At 39.3% G+C, this 18,905-nt stretch overlaps 2 protein-coding genes across 2 annotated transcripts in view; one reads left to right on the top strand and one right to left on the bottom strand.

The window, feature by feature from the left end:
• Positions 1-5,484: 5,484 nt before the first annotated feature.
• On the bottom strand, positions 5,485-9,230 carry LOC121422627 (uncharacterized protein K02A2.6-like). The gene is made up of 2 exons (XM_041617787.1): positions 6,140-9,230; positions 5,485-5,546 (listed from the first exon to the last, which is right to left on the bottom strand). Exons 1-2 carry the CDS (start codon positions 9,228-9,230, stop codon positions 5,485-5,487), a joined length of 3,153 nt encoding a protein of 1,050 aa, XP_041473721.1.
• Positions 9,231-13,524: 4,294 nt separating this feature from the next.
• The window catches only part of LOC121422762 (sacsin-like), a 47,005-nt gene continuing 41,624 nt past the window's right edge, over positions 13,525-18,905 (top strand). Inside the window, exon 1 of the mRNA XM_041617942.1 lies at positions 13,525-13,846. Coding sequence (XP_041473876.1) covers positions 13,844-13,846 — 3 coding nt within the window. The 5' untranslated portion in view covers positions 13,525-13,843. The remainder of the gene's footprint in view (positions 13,847-18,905) is intronic.

Below are 18,905 nucleotides of genomic sequence, written 5' to 3'. Positions count from 1 at the left end.
CTTCAGTTATCATTCCCAGACAAAGGTCAAGTCCACCTCAGAAAAATGTTGATTTATATCAATAGAGAAAAATCAGACGAACACAATGCTGAAAATGTCATCAAATCGGATGTAAAATAAGAAAGTTATGACATTTCAAAGTTTCGCTTATTTAAAAAAAATAGTTATATGAACGAGCCAGTTACATCCAAATGAGGGAGTTGATGATGTCACTCACTCACTATTTCTTTTGTTTTTTATTGTTTGAATTATACAATATTTCAATTTTTACGAATTTGACGATTAGGACCTCCTTGCCTGAAGCACAAAATGTTAAAATAATGGAATTCCACGTGTTCAGGGAGGAATGAAACTGATGAAAATTATATGAGTTTCACATTCATTTGAACGGGAGGACAAGATTATTGTATAAATCGAGTGCATTATGCATAAATCATACTACCATTGCGATCCCTGCCCGGCCAAAGGTTCAGGCATGACGATCCTGAGTGACGTCACCGATAGAGACATCAAATGCCCTATTATACGAGGGTTTTGGGATGAAATTATTCTACAAGTAAGTTTTTTCCCTGGAAGAGTTGTGGGTATAGCCCTTATTTGCTTTAGCAACATTTATTTTGTTTAAATTAAGCCCGGAATTCATGTCACTTTCATGGAATGGAAAGGGAATCGTCCTCGCCGCGCAAAAGCGAACGGCAATGTACCCCATGCGGTGCGCTAAAGATGACTGCGCGGTATAAAAATGACCGTTTTTCAACAGGTTTTCGGGATGTTGTGTCAAGTTAAATCGGCTCTAATATAAAAATGGGCAAATACGGGCAGCTAAATTTGGTATCGACTTAAAGCTTAGACATCGGGAAAAATGATGTTTATAGAATTTAGACGGAAATCCACGGAAATCTAAACTATTCTATTGTAAATGCAAAAAACATGCATTTTTCAGCCTATTTCGAGGAAAAATCATCCTATAAACCTCTTAAAATGTGTCTTTTATCTACTTTGAACCCTTTCACACGAAAAAAGGAATATATCAGGATTATGTGGGAGCCATTTCAGATTCCTACATGAAAAACCTCTTGTAAAATGGCCTGTTTTTCAACTAGGATGTCATATACGCGACATTTCGCAAAATTTCACATTTTACGATTTGAGGTAGGAAATTAACAACCTTTATGCAAATTCCGGAATGAAATATTTTGCTGAAATATTCTTCAAAGTAATGTCTTTCAGCTGGGCATGACAAACATTAAAAATCTGAAATCGCCCAAAATGACTTTTGGCGCACTTTTGTTTCGCTCCGGCCCACTGTGCGTCGTTAACTGCCCATTCATTCTCGAGCAATGAGGGAATGAATACAGAGTGTCTCAAAGTTTGTGTGAAAAAGGTGCATTTTCCATAGAACTTCTGCCAAAAAGCAATGCGTAAGGGAAAGATTAGCCCCAAAACACGAATAGATGAGTTAATCAAATGGGATGAATCATGAAAATCAGTGAAATATAGTTTCTCCTGTACTCATTACTGAATACCCCGACTTGATATGATTAATTTTTCCCCTTCTCCATCAACTTTTAAGAAAAAGGGTGCATATTTTCATAAAAATGTCGTGTGATATATCGACGGACGCCCGTGCGTACGAGCAGGAGGAAGCCAAATGTCTTTTATTTTTCATAATGCAACGAGAAAGGTCAACGTGTCATTCATATATACAAAATCATTTATTGTCTTTTACAGACTCAATACAAACAATAATAGCGAGGATGCTTAATTTTTTGGGCAGGTACATACCTAAACATTCACAGGCATAATATACAAGTAGGGTCCAAGAAGATATTCCATAAATAACACATGGGATACGCACCATCTCACATGTGTAACATGAAATCACGTACATTATCGCCCGAATAAAAAAAAATGAGGGGAAAACACATTCATTTTCATAGCATTACTGTATTACAGAAATGATTTATATATTATATTTTGTAAATATGTCTATTGAACTATCATTGTAAATGTAAAAAGATTGAAAGAGAAAATAAATGAACTGAATTGAATATACCAAGAGCTTAATAGTTGCAAAAGGGTTAGGTCAATTTTTCATCAAATTTGTTTTTTTTTCAGGGGGTCTCAATGTTCAGGCTTTTAGCTCTATGAGATGAAACCAAAGAAAAGTTGAATTTCCCATTAAAAAGTTTTTAAAAATGGCAATTTTTTTTCAAAAGGGGCTAGGTCCACTCCAGTTTGATTAAAAGGGGGTTAGGTCCACAAAGATTTTTTTTTGGAAAAGAATATTTAAAACAAAATATGTAGACAGGTAGATTTTTTAATACCCAATTTTATGTCCCCATGGTAGGGTACCAATCAATAATAAGCCAAAAATCAATCAATCATTCGATCCACCAATCATCAATCAATCAATCACCCAACCAATGAATGAATTAATTAATTAATCAATCAATCAATCACCCAACCAATGAATGAATCAATCAATCAATCAATCAATCGTGTTGCTTCCTTGACAGCGAAGGACAGTATAGAATCAAACACATATGACTAGGTCTGATCAAAAAAAATTATAGGTATTCTAGATAATGTAGAGCGCATGCGCATGGTGGGGAATACCAGATCAGAGGAAAATGATAATTTCTTTATTACACCCGTTTGCGTTTTTGCAGCATCAGCAGATTATCGTATGGCATAATGATTAATGTTTCCCATACAGCATCAATATTAGCTCAGAAGGCCTGAACATGAAGTATGCCAACTAAAAGGCCTATTATTTTATGATCTCTCTTCTTTATTGGTTTGCTTTTGTGTGTGTGTGTGTATCATTTCAATGATGCGACCGATCATGGATCATTGTAACGACCCCCCCCCCCCCGGATACATCCTATTGTATGTAAACTAGGGGAAGGGTGTCAATGAGTCGCGATGAGACCCGTTGCCAGTATAATACGGGGTGAATTGTTTTAAAATTACTATAAATATTTTTTTAGGAAGAGTAACAAAAATTGTGAGGTTGAAGCACGATTAGAAATTTTGGGTCATCTAGAATGTAGTGAAATTGTCTTCCTATTTATTATTGAACTCCTCCTAATATTAATCATTAAGTAATTTTAATATTAATTATATATTATATATAGATTATATATACATATATATATATATATATATATATATATATATATACATATATATATATATATATATATATATATATATATATATGTTAATTATTAATTTTATGATTTTAATATTGATTAATATTAATCATAACCTGATGAACCTCATGTCAAAATGCAAGCACAAAACGTGACTTAAAACCAAGTTGAATTCTGCAAATAATGAACCCTCCAGGAACATGCGAGAGCAATGCGCGATCGAGCGAAAAATAATCCCCTTGACCTAATAACCCGAAGGCAGCCCCATGGGGAGCAGTACCCCCCCCCCCCCCCCGCTACTAGGTTGAGTTCATATACCTTGAAACTGTTTTATCTATTTTAGTCTGCATACATGGACCGTGACTTAAAATTTAACCTACAAATGGGACATTTTGATTCGATTTAAGAATGGAGAATGAGCGCGAGAACTTACTAGAATGTCCATGGTATAAGCATGGGAGTTGGGAGGAGAATATTCATTCAATGTGTTACAGTTTTTCAGTCTACACTTTGAAAATCCCAGACCACTTTCCTCAAACGGAACGATTTGCGCAGAGACTAGCTTCCGTGAAAGCTCGGGGAATCCCCACCCGTCTGTCTCGCCATTTGCATGCAGTTCGCCTGCCGCGCCTGCGCACTCTTTTTTTGCTAAATTTCACTTGCGGGAAATTTGGAAAAGAGCACCTGTTATGTTTTGGGTTCATCCAGCCGAATAATTGGGACCTTTCGCAATCCTCACGGACGCTAGTATTAGGGTCCCCTAACACAAAATTTAACGCTTAATCATACACTTGATTTTTAAGATTGATTGTGCATTACAGTCAATAGAATCAAACGTAGAAAACTGCTCTACGATCAATGCTAAGCTTTGTGTAACAGGGGGGTTACAGGCCCTACAAATCTGCTTTTCGTGTGCAAAATCCCTTTCTGCGATACCCGCACCATACAATGCATGTATATTACGACTGATGGCTGGAGATATTCAAAATGCAGGACCTAAAATAGATTATGACATGGATGAGAAAGTGGTTTTTCAAACAAATCGAGAACATATTGAGTGAGGAAAAACTTACTGAATGAAGGCTTAAATATAGATCATTACAGTCCATCGAATCGATATTACATTTAATGTGGATTATTGGTGGATCACTGGCAATTGATTTCATGGATCAGATCAACCTCTCCAGCCGAACATTTCGCATGCGTTGATATGTACACATCATATGCGATACCTTTGAACTCGTTTCCTTTTGTTTCTTTTGTTTCTTTGTTTCTTTTGTTTACTCCTTATACACAAACGATATACCTCTCGCACACGATGTGAGGGACAATATGTTTTACATTCCCCAGAAATGGGGATTAGATTCAATTCCGGGGGGACCACTTCCATTGATGAGTGGATACCAGGCACGACCATGGGGTTTCGAAAAGTACCCTAAACAAGGGCAGCAATTCTTTTCCAGATTATGAAAATGCATCTCTTAACAAGTATTTGGCTTGTGAAACCCTACAAGTATTGGATATATATCCCTTTTTTCAGCATTTTAACATCGTTTTGACATCCTTATAACGTTACATAGGCCTATATACGTAACGTACCTGCCCACTCTGACCCCTTTTACGGGTGGTCGCGACTGGTATCCACTAATCAATGGAAGTGGGCCCCCCGGGCGGCCTCTCGAGCTCTAGGAGGAGTCAAATGTGGCTTTGGAAAGTCGTCCTCATTCGGATAAATCGCTGTTACCATAGTAGCAACCAGAATTTTGCACACGAAACGCATATTGAATGTTTCCGTTGCAGATGCGAAACGAAAAAAAAATCTCATGTCACACAATTTGCATTGCAGGACTGAGTGTTACGACCATGATGACGGGCCCAAAAAGTCCCTTCCAAAGTCAACTACCGTTGTAAATAAGCGTCCGCGTCCTCAAACGAAAGGTCGGGAATGACACATTAAAGTCTCAAGTTTTGCTTAACTAAAAATGTCTGTTGTTTCTTTATTGCTCCTTCATTGTACAGTCAGTCGTGTGTGTTGTGCAATCTCCAATTATATACGTATGTGTACACATTATACAGATTCATACATATTGCTAGTCTGTGCATTTAGACTTGATTACACATCTATGTTCAAATTTTCATATATAACATTCCTCCCCCTTACATAAATGTACATGAGTAAATTTCAAAATGTTAAAATTAACAATTTCCACTATCAGTGTTCTATGCAATTAAGGCATTATAATTTCAACCAATATTTCACTTCCATACTTCAACTTGCAATATTTTACTGTATCATGTTTAGTTTTTGCTTCAAATTTCTCAATCCTCAGTATTCAGATTTAAAATGAATCTCTGCAAAGTGTTCCTTACACTTGTAAGCAATACAACCTTTGTTACAATTATAAAATATAACAATCTCACAACACAACTTTAACGAACTACTTTCTTGTCATTAACTTTTTATGCCTTAATTTCTAAAACACTTACGTTTTCTTGTACATTCACTTGTTAAACTGCTAATAAAATCTTTTTTTTTTACCTTTTAACAAAACATATATACCAAGTTACCATTCTACAACCAACTTTTCTTTGCTGTTACCAAAGCTATGTCCACATTTTGTAACCATTCTTCCTTATTGTTATCCAAAATGCAAATAATTTTGGCTTGTATAATTCTTAGCTCACATCAGGTAAATACCAACATAATCATACATTTAATGAATTATTGTCATTTGCATGACACAACATACTAAATAATTTATTTTTTAAAACTGGAACTAAGTAGAAGGCAACCTTTTACCTTTTGTACATAACAATTTTACCAAATATTTTACAAAAATACACCACATAATCCTGAAATCTTTTTGGTGTGCTCACATTTCTACGATACATTCGTCTTTCTGGTTGTTGTGTGTCTATGTTTTCTGGCATGTTTTGTTTTGTTTATTTTGTATTTTCTTCATTTGTTTGTTTTGTTTCACTTTCTGTAGCATTCTCTGGCTCTGGATTAATGTCAGGCATAGGGAACACAACTGGTGGTTCCTCTGTACGTTCCTCTGGACGTTGGAACTCCTTCCTCTCACTGTTGGCATGGGAGTACTTCCTCATCTGGTCAATATGACGGCGGACAACTCTACCATCAGTCAGTTGAACATTGTACATGACTTCATTGATGACTTCAAGTTCTGTTCCATAAAGCCATGTTGTACCTGAGCTAAAGTTTTTGACCATCACATGATCATTTACAGCAAAGACCCTTTCTTTGCTTCCTCGATCTCCTGTTTTCTTCATGGTAGACTGTTTCCGTCTAACCGCTTTGCTAAGATCTGGGCGCAAGTTGTCGAGTCTTGTGCGGACTTTCCTCTTGAACATCAGTTCACTGGGCGTCTTTCCCGTTGTTTCCTGTGGTGTAACCCTGTAGGTCAACAAAAACCTTTGAAGTTTCTTTTCAAAGTCACTTCCTTGTCCCTTCTTCATTGCTGTTTTGACCGTTTGTACACCTCTCTCTGCAAGACCATTGCTGGCTGGGTGCTTGGGTGCTGTCTGGATATGGCAAATGTTGTTGTTATTCAACAGAGTGGCAAACTCTTCTGAAACAAAGTGTGTGCCATTGTCTGTCACCACGGTCTCTGGTAATCCGTGTGTTGCAAACAACCGTCTAAGGGCGATCACTGTGGCATTGGCTGTGGCTCGCTTCACACGAATAGCTTCGAGCCATTTGCTGTGAGCATCTACGACGATCAAGATGTTCTCATCACCAATGGAGGCATAGTCACAATGGATCCTACTCCACTGCTTCTCAGGAAACTCCCACGGGTGTATGGGTACTGCTGCTGGGCTGTGCTGATTCTGTTGACAGCTTCCACAACATCTTACGTGCTGTTCTAACTGGTTGTCTATCTTGGGCCACCATACGTACGACCTGGCTAATGACTTCATTTTTACGATCCCTGGGTGCGTACTATGCAACTCGTTCAGGATTCTCTCCTTCATTTCTAGGTTGACAGGGATGATCACTCTGGATCCCCAAAGGATTACATCATCTTCTATGGATAACTCGTCCTTCTTACTTGCGAAGGGCTTCAGTACATCTGACAGATTTCTTGTTGCTGGCCATCCATTCAGGATATGATGCTTTACTTTGGACAGTACTCTAACTCTCTTGGTGACACGTTTCACCTCCTGTGCATCAACAGGGCGTGTTTCAAGGTCAGTCAGCATGTTGATTCGGGGCATTGGTGCTTCCTCTAGCTCTGCGAGCTCTGGATGATTCCATGAAGTTTCTTCTCCCTGGAGTGGTAGGCGAGACAACCCATCTGCGTTTTGGTGCTTCTTCCCTTCACTATGTACAATCTTGTAGCTGTATGCCGACAAGATCATGTGCCATCTTGCAACACGAGCCGAGGCCATCGGGCTCGCTGGTTTGTGGGCTCCAAAGAGTCCCATCAACGGCTTGTGGTCTGTTACAATCGTAAATGACCTTCCATGCAGTTGCTTGTGGAATTTCTTCAGTCCAAAGATTATCGACAGACTCTCCTTCTCATACTGCGCATAGTTGACTTCACTTGGCATGAGGGTGCGTGAAGCAAATGTGATTGGGTGTTCTTGTCCGTCTGATTCCACATGGCTTATCACCGCACCTAATCCATATGGGCTGGCATCTGTCTGTAGCAGAATAGGTTTGGCTGGATCATAGTGCGTCAGGATGCTGTCCGTCTGTAGGAGACGCTTTGATTTCTGAAATGCTTTTTCCTGGTTCTTTCCCCACCTGAACTTAGGGTCAGGCTGGCTGCTTCTCTTCCCACTGGAGGTTGATCTGAATTCTGCTTTCAGCATTTCAGTCAAGTGCACTATCTCCTGGGATAGATTGGGTATAAACTTGCGGTAATATCCGAGTAAACCAAGATAAGCCTGGATTTGGCTTTGATTCACTGGGCGTTCTGCCTTGCGTATGGCATCAAGTTTGTCTTGAAGAGGCCTGAGACCTTTCTTGTCAAGGCGATGACCAAGGTAGTCAACTGAGTCCTTCATCAGTTCGCACTTCTCCTTCTTCAAGCGTAAACCATTGCTTTCTAGTCTTGAAAGAACTGCTTCCAGGTTCCTCAGATGATCTTCATCAGTCTTGCCACTGATAATTATGTCATCGAGATATGGCTTGCACATGGGGATGTCTGCCAAGAGGCTCTCCATAGTCCTCTGAAACATAGCTGGAGCGCTGGCTATCCCAAAAGGTAGTCTTGTATACTCAAAGAGACCTCTATGTGTGTTGATTGTTGTGTACTTGCGGGCTTCTGGATCTAATTCTATCTGATGATAGGCATGACTTAAGTCTAGCCTGGTGAATCTTTCTCCACCTTCAAGATCGTGTAGGAGGTCTTCCAGAGTTGGCAGGGGGTACTGTTCTACCTTCAGGACTTTGTTTGCAGTTAGCTTGGAATTACCACAGATTCTCATCCGTCCATCTGGCTTAGGAACTGCAATGATTGGGCATGCAAAATCTGCGGTCTTCACTGGCTTGATGATGCCGTCCTCCAACAAGCTATCCAATGCTTTGTCTATTTGCTTCTGGCAGCATAGGAAACAGGGGGCTGCTTTGTAGAACTTTGGGTCATTGTTCTCTTCTTGGGGATAAACCTTGGCCTGGTATCCTATCAGTTTTCCAACTGAACTATCATCAAACAACTCTGCATGCTTTTTGAATACATCTAGCATAACATCTTGCAAATTATGCATACTGCTGGGGCTTGCTTCTTGTGCAATATGATTGGCTAAATGTGCTAACAGTTGTGGATACTTCTGTAACCAGTCCCTTCCAATTAGGCTGGCACCTCTTTGGACAACATCTAGCTTCAGCTTGTCTGGCTTCATCTGTGTTTCAAGCTGAACATCAACTGTGGCTTCACCAAAAATATCTAATTTCCCTTCTGTATAGGACTTGAGTCTAATATTACTAGAAGTTAGCTTGGAATCCTTGCTGATTCTACTGAACACTGCCTTTGAAACAATAGACCATGGACTTCCGGTATCAATTTCGAGCTGGACTGCTTTGCCATTCACAATCACTTTGGTCATGTATGGATCAGAATTTGATAATCTGTAAATTGATTAATCTTCCAGATGATCCATTTTTTCTTCTTCGGAGTTTGATGCAGAGTCCTCATCACCTAAGTGGTGTGCTTTCTTTGAAGATTGTGTTTTCTTTTGATAGAATTTCTGCTGGTAGGCTTTCACTAGATCACACTGGCTCTTCGTGTGACCAGTTTTGGAACATTTGTAGCATTTTTCGTAGCGAAATTTACAAGTCGCTGGTTCATGGCTGCTACCACCACATCTCCAACATCTCTTTGGGCTTGGAGTAGATCGCTTGTCCTTGGACTTAACCATCTTTGCTGGAGTCCTATTTTGTGGTTCAGCGGTCATCTTCCTCTGAAGTTTATGAACCGTTGTAGGATCATCATGTGACTTTTGTATCTGCTTGATCTGTTCCACATCTTGCTTCGCTACTTCCATTGCTGTTGCAATGTTGACTGCTTTTTCAAAAGTCAACTGGGGCATTCCCAATAGCTTTCGTTGTATGTTGACATCTGAACATCCTACTACTAGCCTGTCTCTCAACATATTCTCAAGTTCTTTGAAGTTACAACCATCGCTAAGCTGTCTGAGCTTTGCTAAGAACTGAGGAATTGTTTCATTTGTTTGCTGTGTGCATGTGTAAAATCGATATCTTTGTACGATTTCTGTAGGCTTTGGCGAATAGTGTGTAGTCAGTGCATCTTTACATTCTTTGTATGTTTTAGATAATGGCTTATCTGGCTGTAACAGTGCACGAAGGGTGTGATAACCTTTGCTACCTAATCCTGAATAAGAACAATGCTTTTTGCTTTTCATCTGATTTTATGTCATTAGAAGTGAACCATGCTTCCAAGACTTCGGTCCATTCTTCAAATGTATAACCAGAATCTAACTGGGGGCATTCCCAACAACTTGATTAGCCATCTTAGATATTTGATTAGTACTTACTCTTAACTGAATTAGGCTGTAGGTATACACTGTAAAATACTTCTACTAGACCTGCATAGGCTGAGTCTATATTAACTAGACCAGGTCTTAAGACTACACTCTTGCAATAATATGGCTATAATTCACACTTAATAACTCGAAAGCCGTGTGCAACAAGATTATGAATTTCTGTACAACATGCACTTTAGTTTCATACAAAATTACAGGGCTGCTGTATTTCTAGGGCTAGACCGATGTTACAGAACAATCTTTGGTCCGAGGCTTTCATACTAGTAATCAATGCATATTCCTTGTACCTATTGATCACTCAATTTATCAAACAGGTTCTGGTCCTGTTAATATTGGACTAAATTCTTTTAGTTCTTGGTCCTAGCAAGTTAGACCAACTTCAAATTGTTCCTGGTCCTAGCAACTGGACCAATACTAGTAGTGTATATAGATCTAGGCTAACTCTTCAGGTATCAAGGTTCAAACTTAGATGTAGATCCTAGACCTTATAAATAATAGTGAGGCTATGTAAGTTAGACTAGCTGAATAGACCAACTGCTATAGATCTACCATGGCATTGGAATTAGACCTCTTTGAATGATAATCGGCAACAATAATTTTGTACCAAAAGCTTACCATTTGTTACCTTACTTTAGGAACTGGAACTGTATCTAAATTATTGGCTTGGCACACCTGCAATTACTGCTCGTTTTAGCAAAATAGCATTACAAGACTATGGTAACTCAAATACATTCCATCAATTTTTTGGCATCAACTTTTAAGCATAAACTGAGTTCAAAGTCTTTACACTGAGTCCGTTCAGTTATCATTCAAGTCTAGAGTCTTGCTTGCAAAGTTTCAAAGTTTTATCCATGCATTCACTGTTCTGAGCTTGATTCCTGAATCCTTCAGGCTTCGCTGGACATGGGCTGGACCTGGCAGGGTCATCGGCTGTGCGAGGCTTGGCAGGGCCTGGCGGCTGGGCTGGACCGGGCAGGGTCACAATCAGTGCGAGACTTGGCTTGGAACTGGCGGCTGGCTGGGCTAGGTCCCATCTGCACTGGGCTGGACTGAGACTGGAGCAAGGCTAGGCTGGGTTAGGCTGAGACTGGACCAACAATGGGCTTGGCTTGGCTGTGTGCTGTGACTAGTCCTGTACTGATCAGGCTGGATCAAAAGTTCTTGCTAGGGCTCGAGCTGTGTCGTATAATTATAAAGACTAACGTTAGAGTTCTTGGGCTTGCTGGTTCCAAAATGGCTAAATTCTAACGTTACACAGGAACTGGGCTTCAGTAAGTTCAGTCTTAAAAGTAACTTAGACTGCTAGTCCTAATGCAACATGGCTGACAGCTGCATAACGTCCATAATACACCATTACAATAATCAATGTGACTTATAACTGCATAACGTCCATACACAGATTTTCATACCTGGGACTGCAGATATGGTACTGACTGAATCACACAAAAATTGTTTCACAATCCTAAATTGTAATCCATCCACATCCACTATTTTCCTGGGGCTCAGGCAAAATTATTCAAATACAGTTGATCCTAGCATATCCCATCCTCGTCGCCGAATTTTGTTATGTTTTGGGTTCATCCAGCCGAATAATGACACATTAAAGTCTCAAGTTTTGCTTAACTCAAAATGTCTGTTGTTTCTTTATTGCTCCTTCATTGTACAGTCAGTCGTGTGTGTTGTGCAATCTCCAATTATATATGTGTACACATTGTACAGATTCATACATATTGCTAGTCTGTGCATTTAGACTTGATTACACATTTATGTTCAAATCTTCATATATAACAGCACCGTTTACATTGATAAGTTAAACTCTAAATCTTTGTGCTATACCTTTTGACCCACGATTGCCTTGTCTGATAATCGTGTGTTCTTCGCCGGGGTTTAGTACCTCCTGCCATACATTCTAAATTCGAAATAATTATGGACTTTTCGTCGTCAAACCGAATGTTTTAATGGGCGTCAGATGTGATTTGACACATGAGATGAATCCGACTAGCGGCCACAACTTTTATTATGCATGTATAAAGGCCGCAGTTATACTACTTACCAGCCCCTTGTCCCCCACCTTTTGGGAGAAATTTTCGCCCTGCTTATTACATATACTTAAATAGTGACGGAATTCGAGTAATTCGGCCCTAATTTATAACGGCTGATATTCTCTCCCAAACTTTGAGATCGAGCAGGCAGAACATGGCATATTAACAACTTCGGAGTAATTTGGGGCATGTTTTTAAACAAAATGTTTCAGGCCCGTATAGGTTAGATTAGATCATCAGGCTAAGCGAAAACTAAACTTAGGCCTAATCTAGCTAGGCCTTGTGGGAAGACCCCGAATCAGGGGATCGACTCATACCATCCGATTATCTTTTTTTTTGCATGGTTCCCCCCGGCCCCTCCCTTTCAAAACCGTTCCGCGGCCCCTGTATAGGGCTATAGCTTTCGGCCGTTTTGGTGTATTTTTGCACGTAATACCCTTTTTACACAGGCTAAAATTTCCTTAACCCCGTGATATAGGTGGGGCTAAATGGCAATTTCGCCCCACCTATAGTACGGGGTTAAGCTTAGCCCACTTTCTTTTTACACAGGATTTTTGCAAAGTGGGCTAACCCCACTTTTAGTACGGGATTATTTGGCCCTGCAAAAAAGCAGGGTTATCCCAGCAATTGCGGTGCTAAGAGCGATAGTACGGGGTTAAGATCGCTAGTGTAAAACGAAAGTGGGCTAAGCTTAACCCCGTACTATAGGTGGGCTAAATAGCAATTTAGCCCCACCTATAGTACGGGGTTAAGGAAATTTTAGCGTGTGTAAAAAGTGTACGAGTGAAGTACTTGTACTACGAATGATCGACAAAAACCACTAGTCCGGGGTTAGCAAGTTTCGTGTGTAAAAAGCAAGCATTCCTTATCCGGCGTTAGCAATAACAATTTGGCATGTGTGAAAAGGAAAAAAAAATAGTACGGGGTTAAGGATATGGGGTTAGGGGGTTCGATCCCCCCGGCCCCTCTTTTTCAAAACCGTTCCGCGGCCCCTGTAGAGGGCTATAGCTTTCGGCCGTTTTGGTGTATTTTTGCACGTAAGAGACGAAAGTGTAGATATAGCATAAGTAGTCAGGTTTATGATATTTGACAAGAGAGCTTATACATGAGAGAATAACATGTATAAGTATGACTGCAGTAAGACTAGCTTCTTGCAGTATATCAAAGCATGAAGTTTCACTTGTGAAATGGGAGGGAAGTTGTTCTTCCTCATTGTTGCTCCCATAAATCCGCTGCACACGATACATTAGATTGGGCCCTCTATATGCAGATATGTTTTTCGACTCATCCTGTTATATCACCATTGCCATTTATGAAGTGAACATAAGACAGGACAATGATGGAGTGGTGTTGCCGGTACCGTACAGTGGATCTAATTCTCATCCAATGTCACGACCAAGACGGCCGGTGAACAAGCGACATTTTAGTCTGTCCGTTCCTCCAGCCACGACCACGTGTTAGCTTTCATATAGATTGTGTATTTTGTGGTTGTACCAGTACACCGGCCGCAGAGAATAGGAAAGATATCAGACAATGTAAGACTGCCCTGAGGAATGCTCAGCCCGGGAATCGGAAATCTTCTTTGGATATCCCACGAACTAGAGAGACCCCAAAATGGTAAGTTATACAGTTGAAGTTGAAATCCCTTGTTCTGTACAGGGGAGGGGTCAGGGCCCGTGGCAAAATATTTTTCTACTCCATCTGATCTTCTCCTGGTAACTTGAAGCCTGGGCTTGAAGCCTTTTGATATATTTAATATCTACGTAATAAATATCTAAGCCGTTTCCACATTTTTTCGCTCAAAGTAATAACTTATATTTTCTCCTAATGGGAGCCTAATTTTCTACAAGCTCTGCTTTTTTTGTGAGACTATAGGCGCCGCTTTTCCGACGGCGGCGGCGTCAACATCAAATCTTAACCTGAGGTTAAGTTTTTGAAATGACATCATAACTTAGAAAGTAGGCCTATATGGACCTAGTTCTTGAAACTTGGCCATAAGGTTAATCAAGTATTACTGAACATCCTATTAGAGTTTCATGTCACATGACCATGGTCAAAGGTCATTTAGGGTCAATGAACTTTGGCCGAATTGGGTGTATCTGTTGAATTACTATCATAACTTTGAAAGTTTATGGATCTGATTCATGAAACTTGGACATAAGAGTAATCAAGTATCACTGAACGTCCTGTGCGAGTTTCAGGTCACATGATCAAGGTCAAAGGTCATGTAAGGTCAATGAACTTTGGCCATGTTGGGGTTTTTTGTTGAATAACCATCATATCTCTGTAAGTTTATTGGTCTAGTTCATAAAAAGTGGACATAAGAGTAACCATGTATCATTGAAGATCTTGTGCGAGTTAGAGTAGTTTTCAAAGTCAGCACTGCTGCTATATTGAACCGCGTGATGCAGGTGAGACGGCCAGTGGCATTCCACTTGATATTTTATAGGCTCCTCACTTTTTTTTACATTTTGTAGTGTACTTTAATTGTGTTTAATACTTATGTTAGTTAAATTGATCATTGATACACTATGTTTACGAATACGTTTTTTATGTATAAAATGTTGTTTTTTTTTAAGTGGAAGATATAGATACAATTACAAATACAGAAAGGAGGAAAATCAAAAGATGACAAAATGACGAACAAAAGCGGGTTATGAAGGTATCATGGAATGAGCCAAAAGCTAAATTGGAAAACGAAGAAAAGGGAAAAGAAGAACTTAATAACACGACTGAGCTGCCGATCGAGGATTGAAAATAAGAACGGGAAGAAAGAATTTCAAATAATATTGCGTTATAAATATAAGCTTGCTTAATTTTATGCAATAACGGTCGCAATCAGGCTTGAAATATCCCCCTGTTATACGTTACGTCCCTACCTCGGTAAAGCTTTATATCATGGTCACATTTGATCTACGGCGGCTGTACGGCGAGTCGAAAACAGCCGTTTCAACATTTTTTGTTCCAACTACATATAGGTGGTTTGAATTAAAATTAATAAAACGGCTGTTGACTCGCCGTACGGCCGCCGTAGATCAAATGTGACCAAGGTATTAGTTACCGTTAAAAGTCTTTTAAAGGTCAAGTCCACCTCATTAAAGTGTTGATTTGAACCAAAACAGAAAATTCAGACAAGCCTCACTCACTATTTCTTTTGTTTTTTATTGTTTGAATTATGAAATATTTCAATTTTTACAGATTTAACAAGGACCATCTCGACTGAACCGTATAATGTAAATGGTAATTCCACATGTTCAGTGAGAAATAAAATTTTGTTTCACAGGACAATGAGGAGAAAATTTGAATATTTCATCTTTCTTACAATAAAATACAAAAGAAGGGGGTGAGTGATGTCATCGGTTCCCTCATTTGCATATTGACCGGGATGTGCATATAACTATTAAGTGAAATTAAGCAAAACTTGAAAATATCATAACTTTTTTATTTTACATCCGATTTTGATGAAATTCAGTGTTATGCTCGTTGAATTTGTTTCTCTTTTTATTCATATCAACTTTTTGTTGGGATGGACCTGTCCTTAATGTTTACTTCGGCTAAATCTCCAAAGCTACTCGGGGCTGTGCCCCAGAACCCAGTTTGGGCTCTTCATCTGTAACGTTCAAAGGGCTCTATACCCCCCCCCCTCCCCTCCCCCGTATGGACCCTTCCTACATTCAACTTTATGTTCAATCACTGGCGTGTGTATGTATTCGAGTTTTGTCAGACGTGTATCAATCAGATATGACCATTTACGTCTGGGACCGACCTTTAACGTCACCATCCGAAAGACGTGACCAGAACTCGAACCTCGAGCCTCTGCATCAGTTTGTAACTTTCCCAGAGCTTGGATTACAGTCGCACACCAAAACGACCAGTACAGGAGAGGGCCGGTCTTGGTTCTACACCCAAGGGAAAATAAAAGAAAAAAAAGAAGGCATTGAAATGAGTTGAAAACAATGAAATGTGTTTTTTTTACTTAATATAATGGAAAATATATCGCATAATTTGAGCTTCACTTCAAAATGTCATTTTTTCTGGCTCGCTTCGCTCGCTGGACCCTTTTAACAAAACTTCACACATTGCTATGTTGTGTGCCCCTCAAAATTGATTAATCACGTAATTGCGTTGAGTTAATGTGTTGTGTAAAAGCTATATACTGTATATACCCGCGATTTGATTAGAAATAGCGGCACTCTGTAAAGTTTAAAATGGCTTTGATATCAAGAAGTTTCAGGGGCTCCGACCCGAACCCCAACTGCATACTACTGCACAGATAGAACGGTTGGGCCATGGCCCCAAAAAGTTCAACAACCAAGAACAAAAATGAAAAGGAGGAAAGAAAGGCGAAGGAAAGTGTAAGATATGATGTTATATACTGAATGAAATTTTCTTTTGGAAATTCTGATACATTTCGCCAGGTGACTTTTTGGTACCCTCAAATCCGTTTACTCGCTCATGCGTAAATGAGAAATTGTCAAACATTATACTAGATAAAAGATGAGACTCTTCACTGTATACTTAGGCCTTTTTTTCTCTTCAATCACGGATAGAGATTTTTTTCTGGGATGCACTGTAGTATCATATCCATAATAAAAATATTGATTTCTCTTGTCTTGGCAATATCAAATTTTAATTGTAATGATATTAAGAGCTTACATTTCTCAGTAAAATGTTCTCAAGAGAGTAACTACGGAAATGACCTGAAAATCAACTCCGAGGGGTGGGGCTGTCATTACAAGGTTGACACTATACTCTTCGAAGGATTTTCGAGAAAGAAACTAAACAAGAAATCTGGCTTCGATTCGATATCGGGGTACCTAAAAAAGTAGTTTGTTACATTTTGTCATCCTAAATAATGTTTCAAATATTATATTATTATGCCTGATACGATGATATACAGTGCGTCCCACAAAAAACGAGATTAAGCGATGATTTATCATAACTTTATCACAAATGCAAAAGATAAATGACCTACTATTGTAAATCTTAGAATCTCCCCTTTCATCTGAAATTACTTAGATTATTTCTCATTCACGCATGAGTGAGCAAAAACAATTAGAAGAGGGGATACCAAACAGTCATTTGGCGGGCTGTCTCTGGGTTTCAAAAAGAAAACCACAAAAAGTTCAATATCTGCTCTTTCATTTGATACCTCAATTACAGTTATCATTTCAACACCCCGCTTCCCAGTAGTCTGCAGGCACAGACCCTCATTGGAACTTTGATCAACAAGTGTGCCTCACGCAAAGACTAGCACATACAAAACTTGCTGTTCCTGAGCGAGAGAGCCTTCAGTACACAAGTCATGAGTAGGCTGCACATTCAGACCCTTATTTCGAGTGAAGGGTTTGCCCAGCAGACCAGCTTCCCAGGGTCATGTTAATACTCATGAAAATTATACCGTGCTTTCCCTTGAATTTGGCATGATTATGTGCATTGCCCGATCGTGAAAATCACCCCTTATTACGTCCTAGAAATTGCTTCTATTTAACGTGAAGACCTTTTTTTTGCTTGTCAAATTTTTGGGCGGACGAATTTTCCCCCTGTGGAAAATGCTAGGAACGCAACTGGTCCTAGACGACAGTGCGCCCCACCCCCACCGATTCCACCTTTGATTTTGATGTGCAATTTGTAGAAGGTTTCTCTGCGGTATGATGACCTAGGCATGACAATGCTGCAAGCATATGAGATGTACTTTGAACTATGGAATAGAGTTTGAATGTTGTGACGTCTTACGCATTCTCCCCCCGAAAAAAATTTAAAAAATAAATAAATAGATATTAATAAGTTAATAAATAAATGAATAAATAAAAATGAACAGATAAAATAAAATAAATAAATAAAAAAGAATCTGTACCATTTTTTTTGGGGGGGGGGGCTGGGGAATTCACCGCGCATGAGTGTAAACTTCTCCGTATTTGTTTTAATGAAAACGGATTTGTTTCAAATGAAATTATGTAAATGCAAAGCTGTTATGCCTATATTATTGTGGTATTGATTTTAAACATGTCAAAAATTTCCGCACGAATTTTAATAATCGCAGCTTTTAGTTCAGAAGGTATACGGACCCAAACACGAAGGGTAAATGCGATCTACCATCAGTTACCGTTAAAAAGATGCCTTTTGTCAGCGATCGCAAGACACATTTCAGTGTGAGGGGCCTTTTTGACTCATGATATATGACACATGGTTAATCTGTGTCTGATAAAAATCGTCGATGTATCTCGGAGGAATTTCTGGAAACCGAACCGGAATCAATTATATCTCGAGAATAGTGATTTTTTCCATGATCTATTTTTACTTTGATCTGATGCTGTTGCTCACAAGAACTGGAGTAAAGATGGGGGGGGGGGGTGGTGGGTTGGGCCATGGATCCCCCGCCCCCCCCCCCCCTTCCCTCCCCCCCAAAAAAAAAAAATCACGGCTAATAATAATACTGTGCGTATCAAAAAAAGTTTATACTTAAGACAAAATTATACATTTGTAATACAGACATTGGTACAGATGCTTTTAAGCAAATAACGATATAACTGTCGAAAAGTATTTCCGCTTATGTGTATGTGACCACCACTTCCTTTTGAAAGGTTAGTGAAAAATGGTTTGCGCAAAACTTTGAAGTAGTTATGCGAATAAAAATAGATCTAGATCATGAAGAACACGTGGAATTTATCTAGTA

This window comes from Lytechinus variegatus, chromosome 10 (genome assembly GCF_018143015.1).
Source record: "Lytechinus variegatus isolate NC3 chromosome 10, Lvar_3.0, whole genome shotgun sequence".
Lineage (NCBI taxonomy): Eukaryota > Metazoa > Echinodermata > Echinoidea > Temnopleuroida > Toxopneustidae > Lytechinus > Lytechinus variegatus.
Note: the sequence above shows the minus strand (reverse complement) of the source record. Positions and strands in the feature narration are given on the sequence as shown.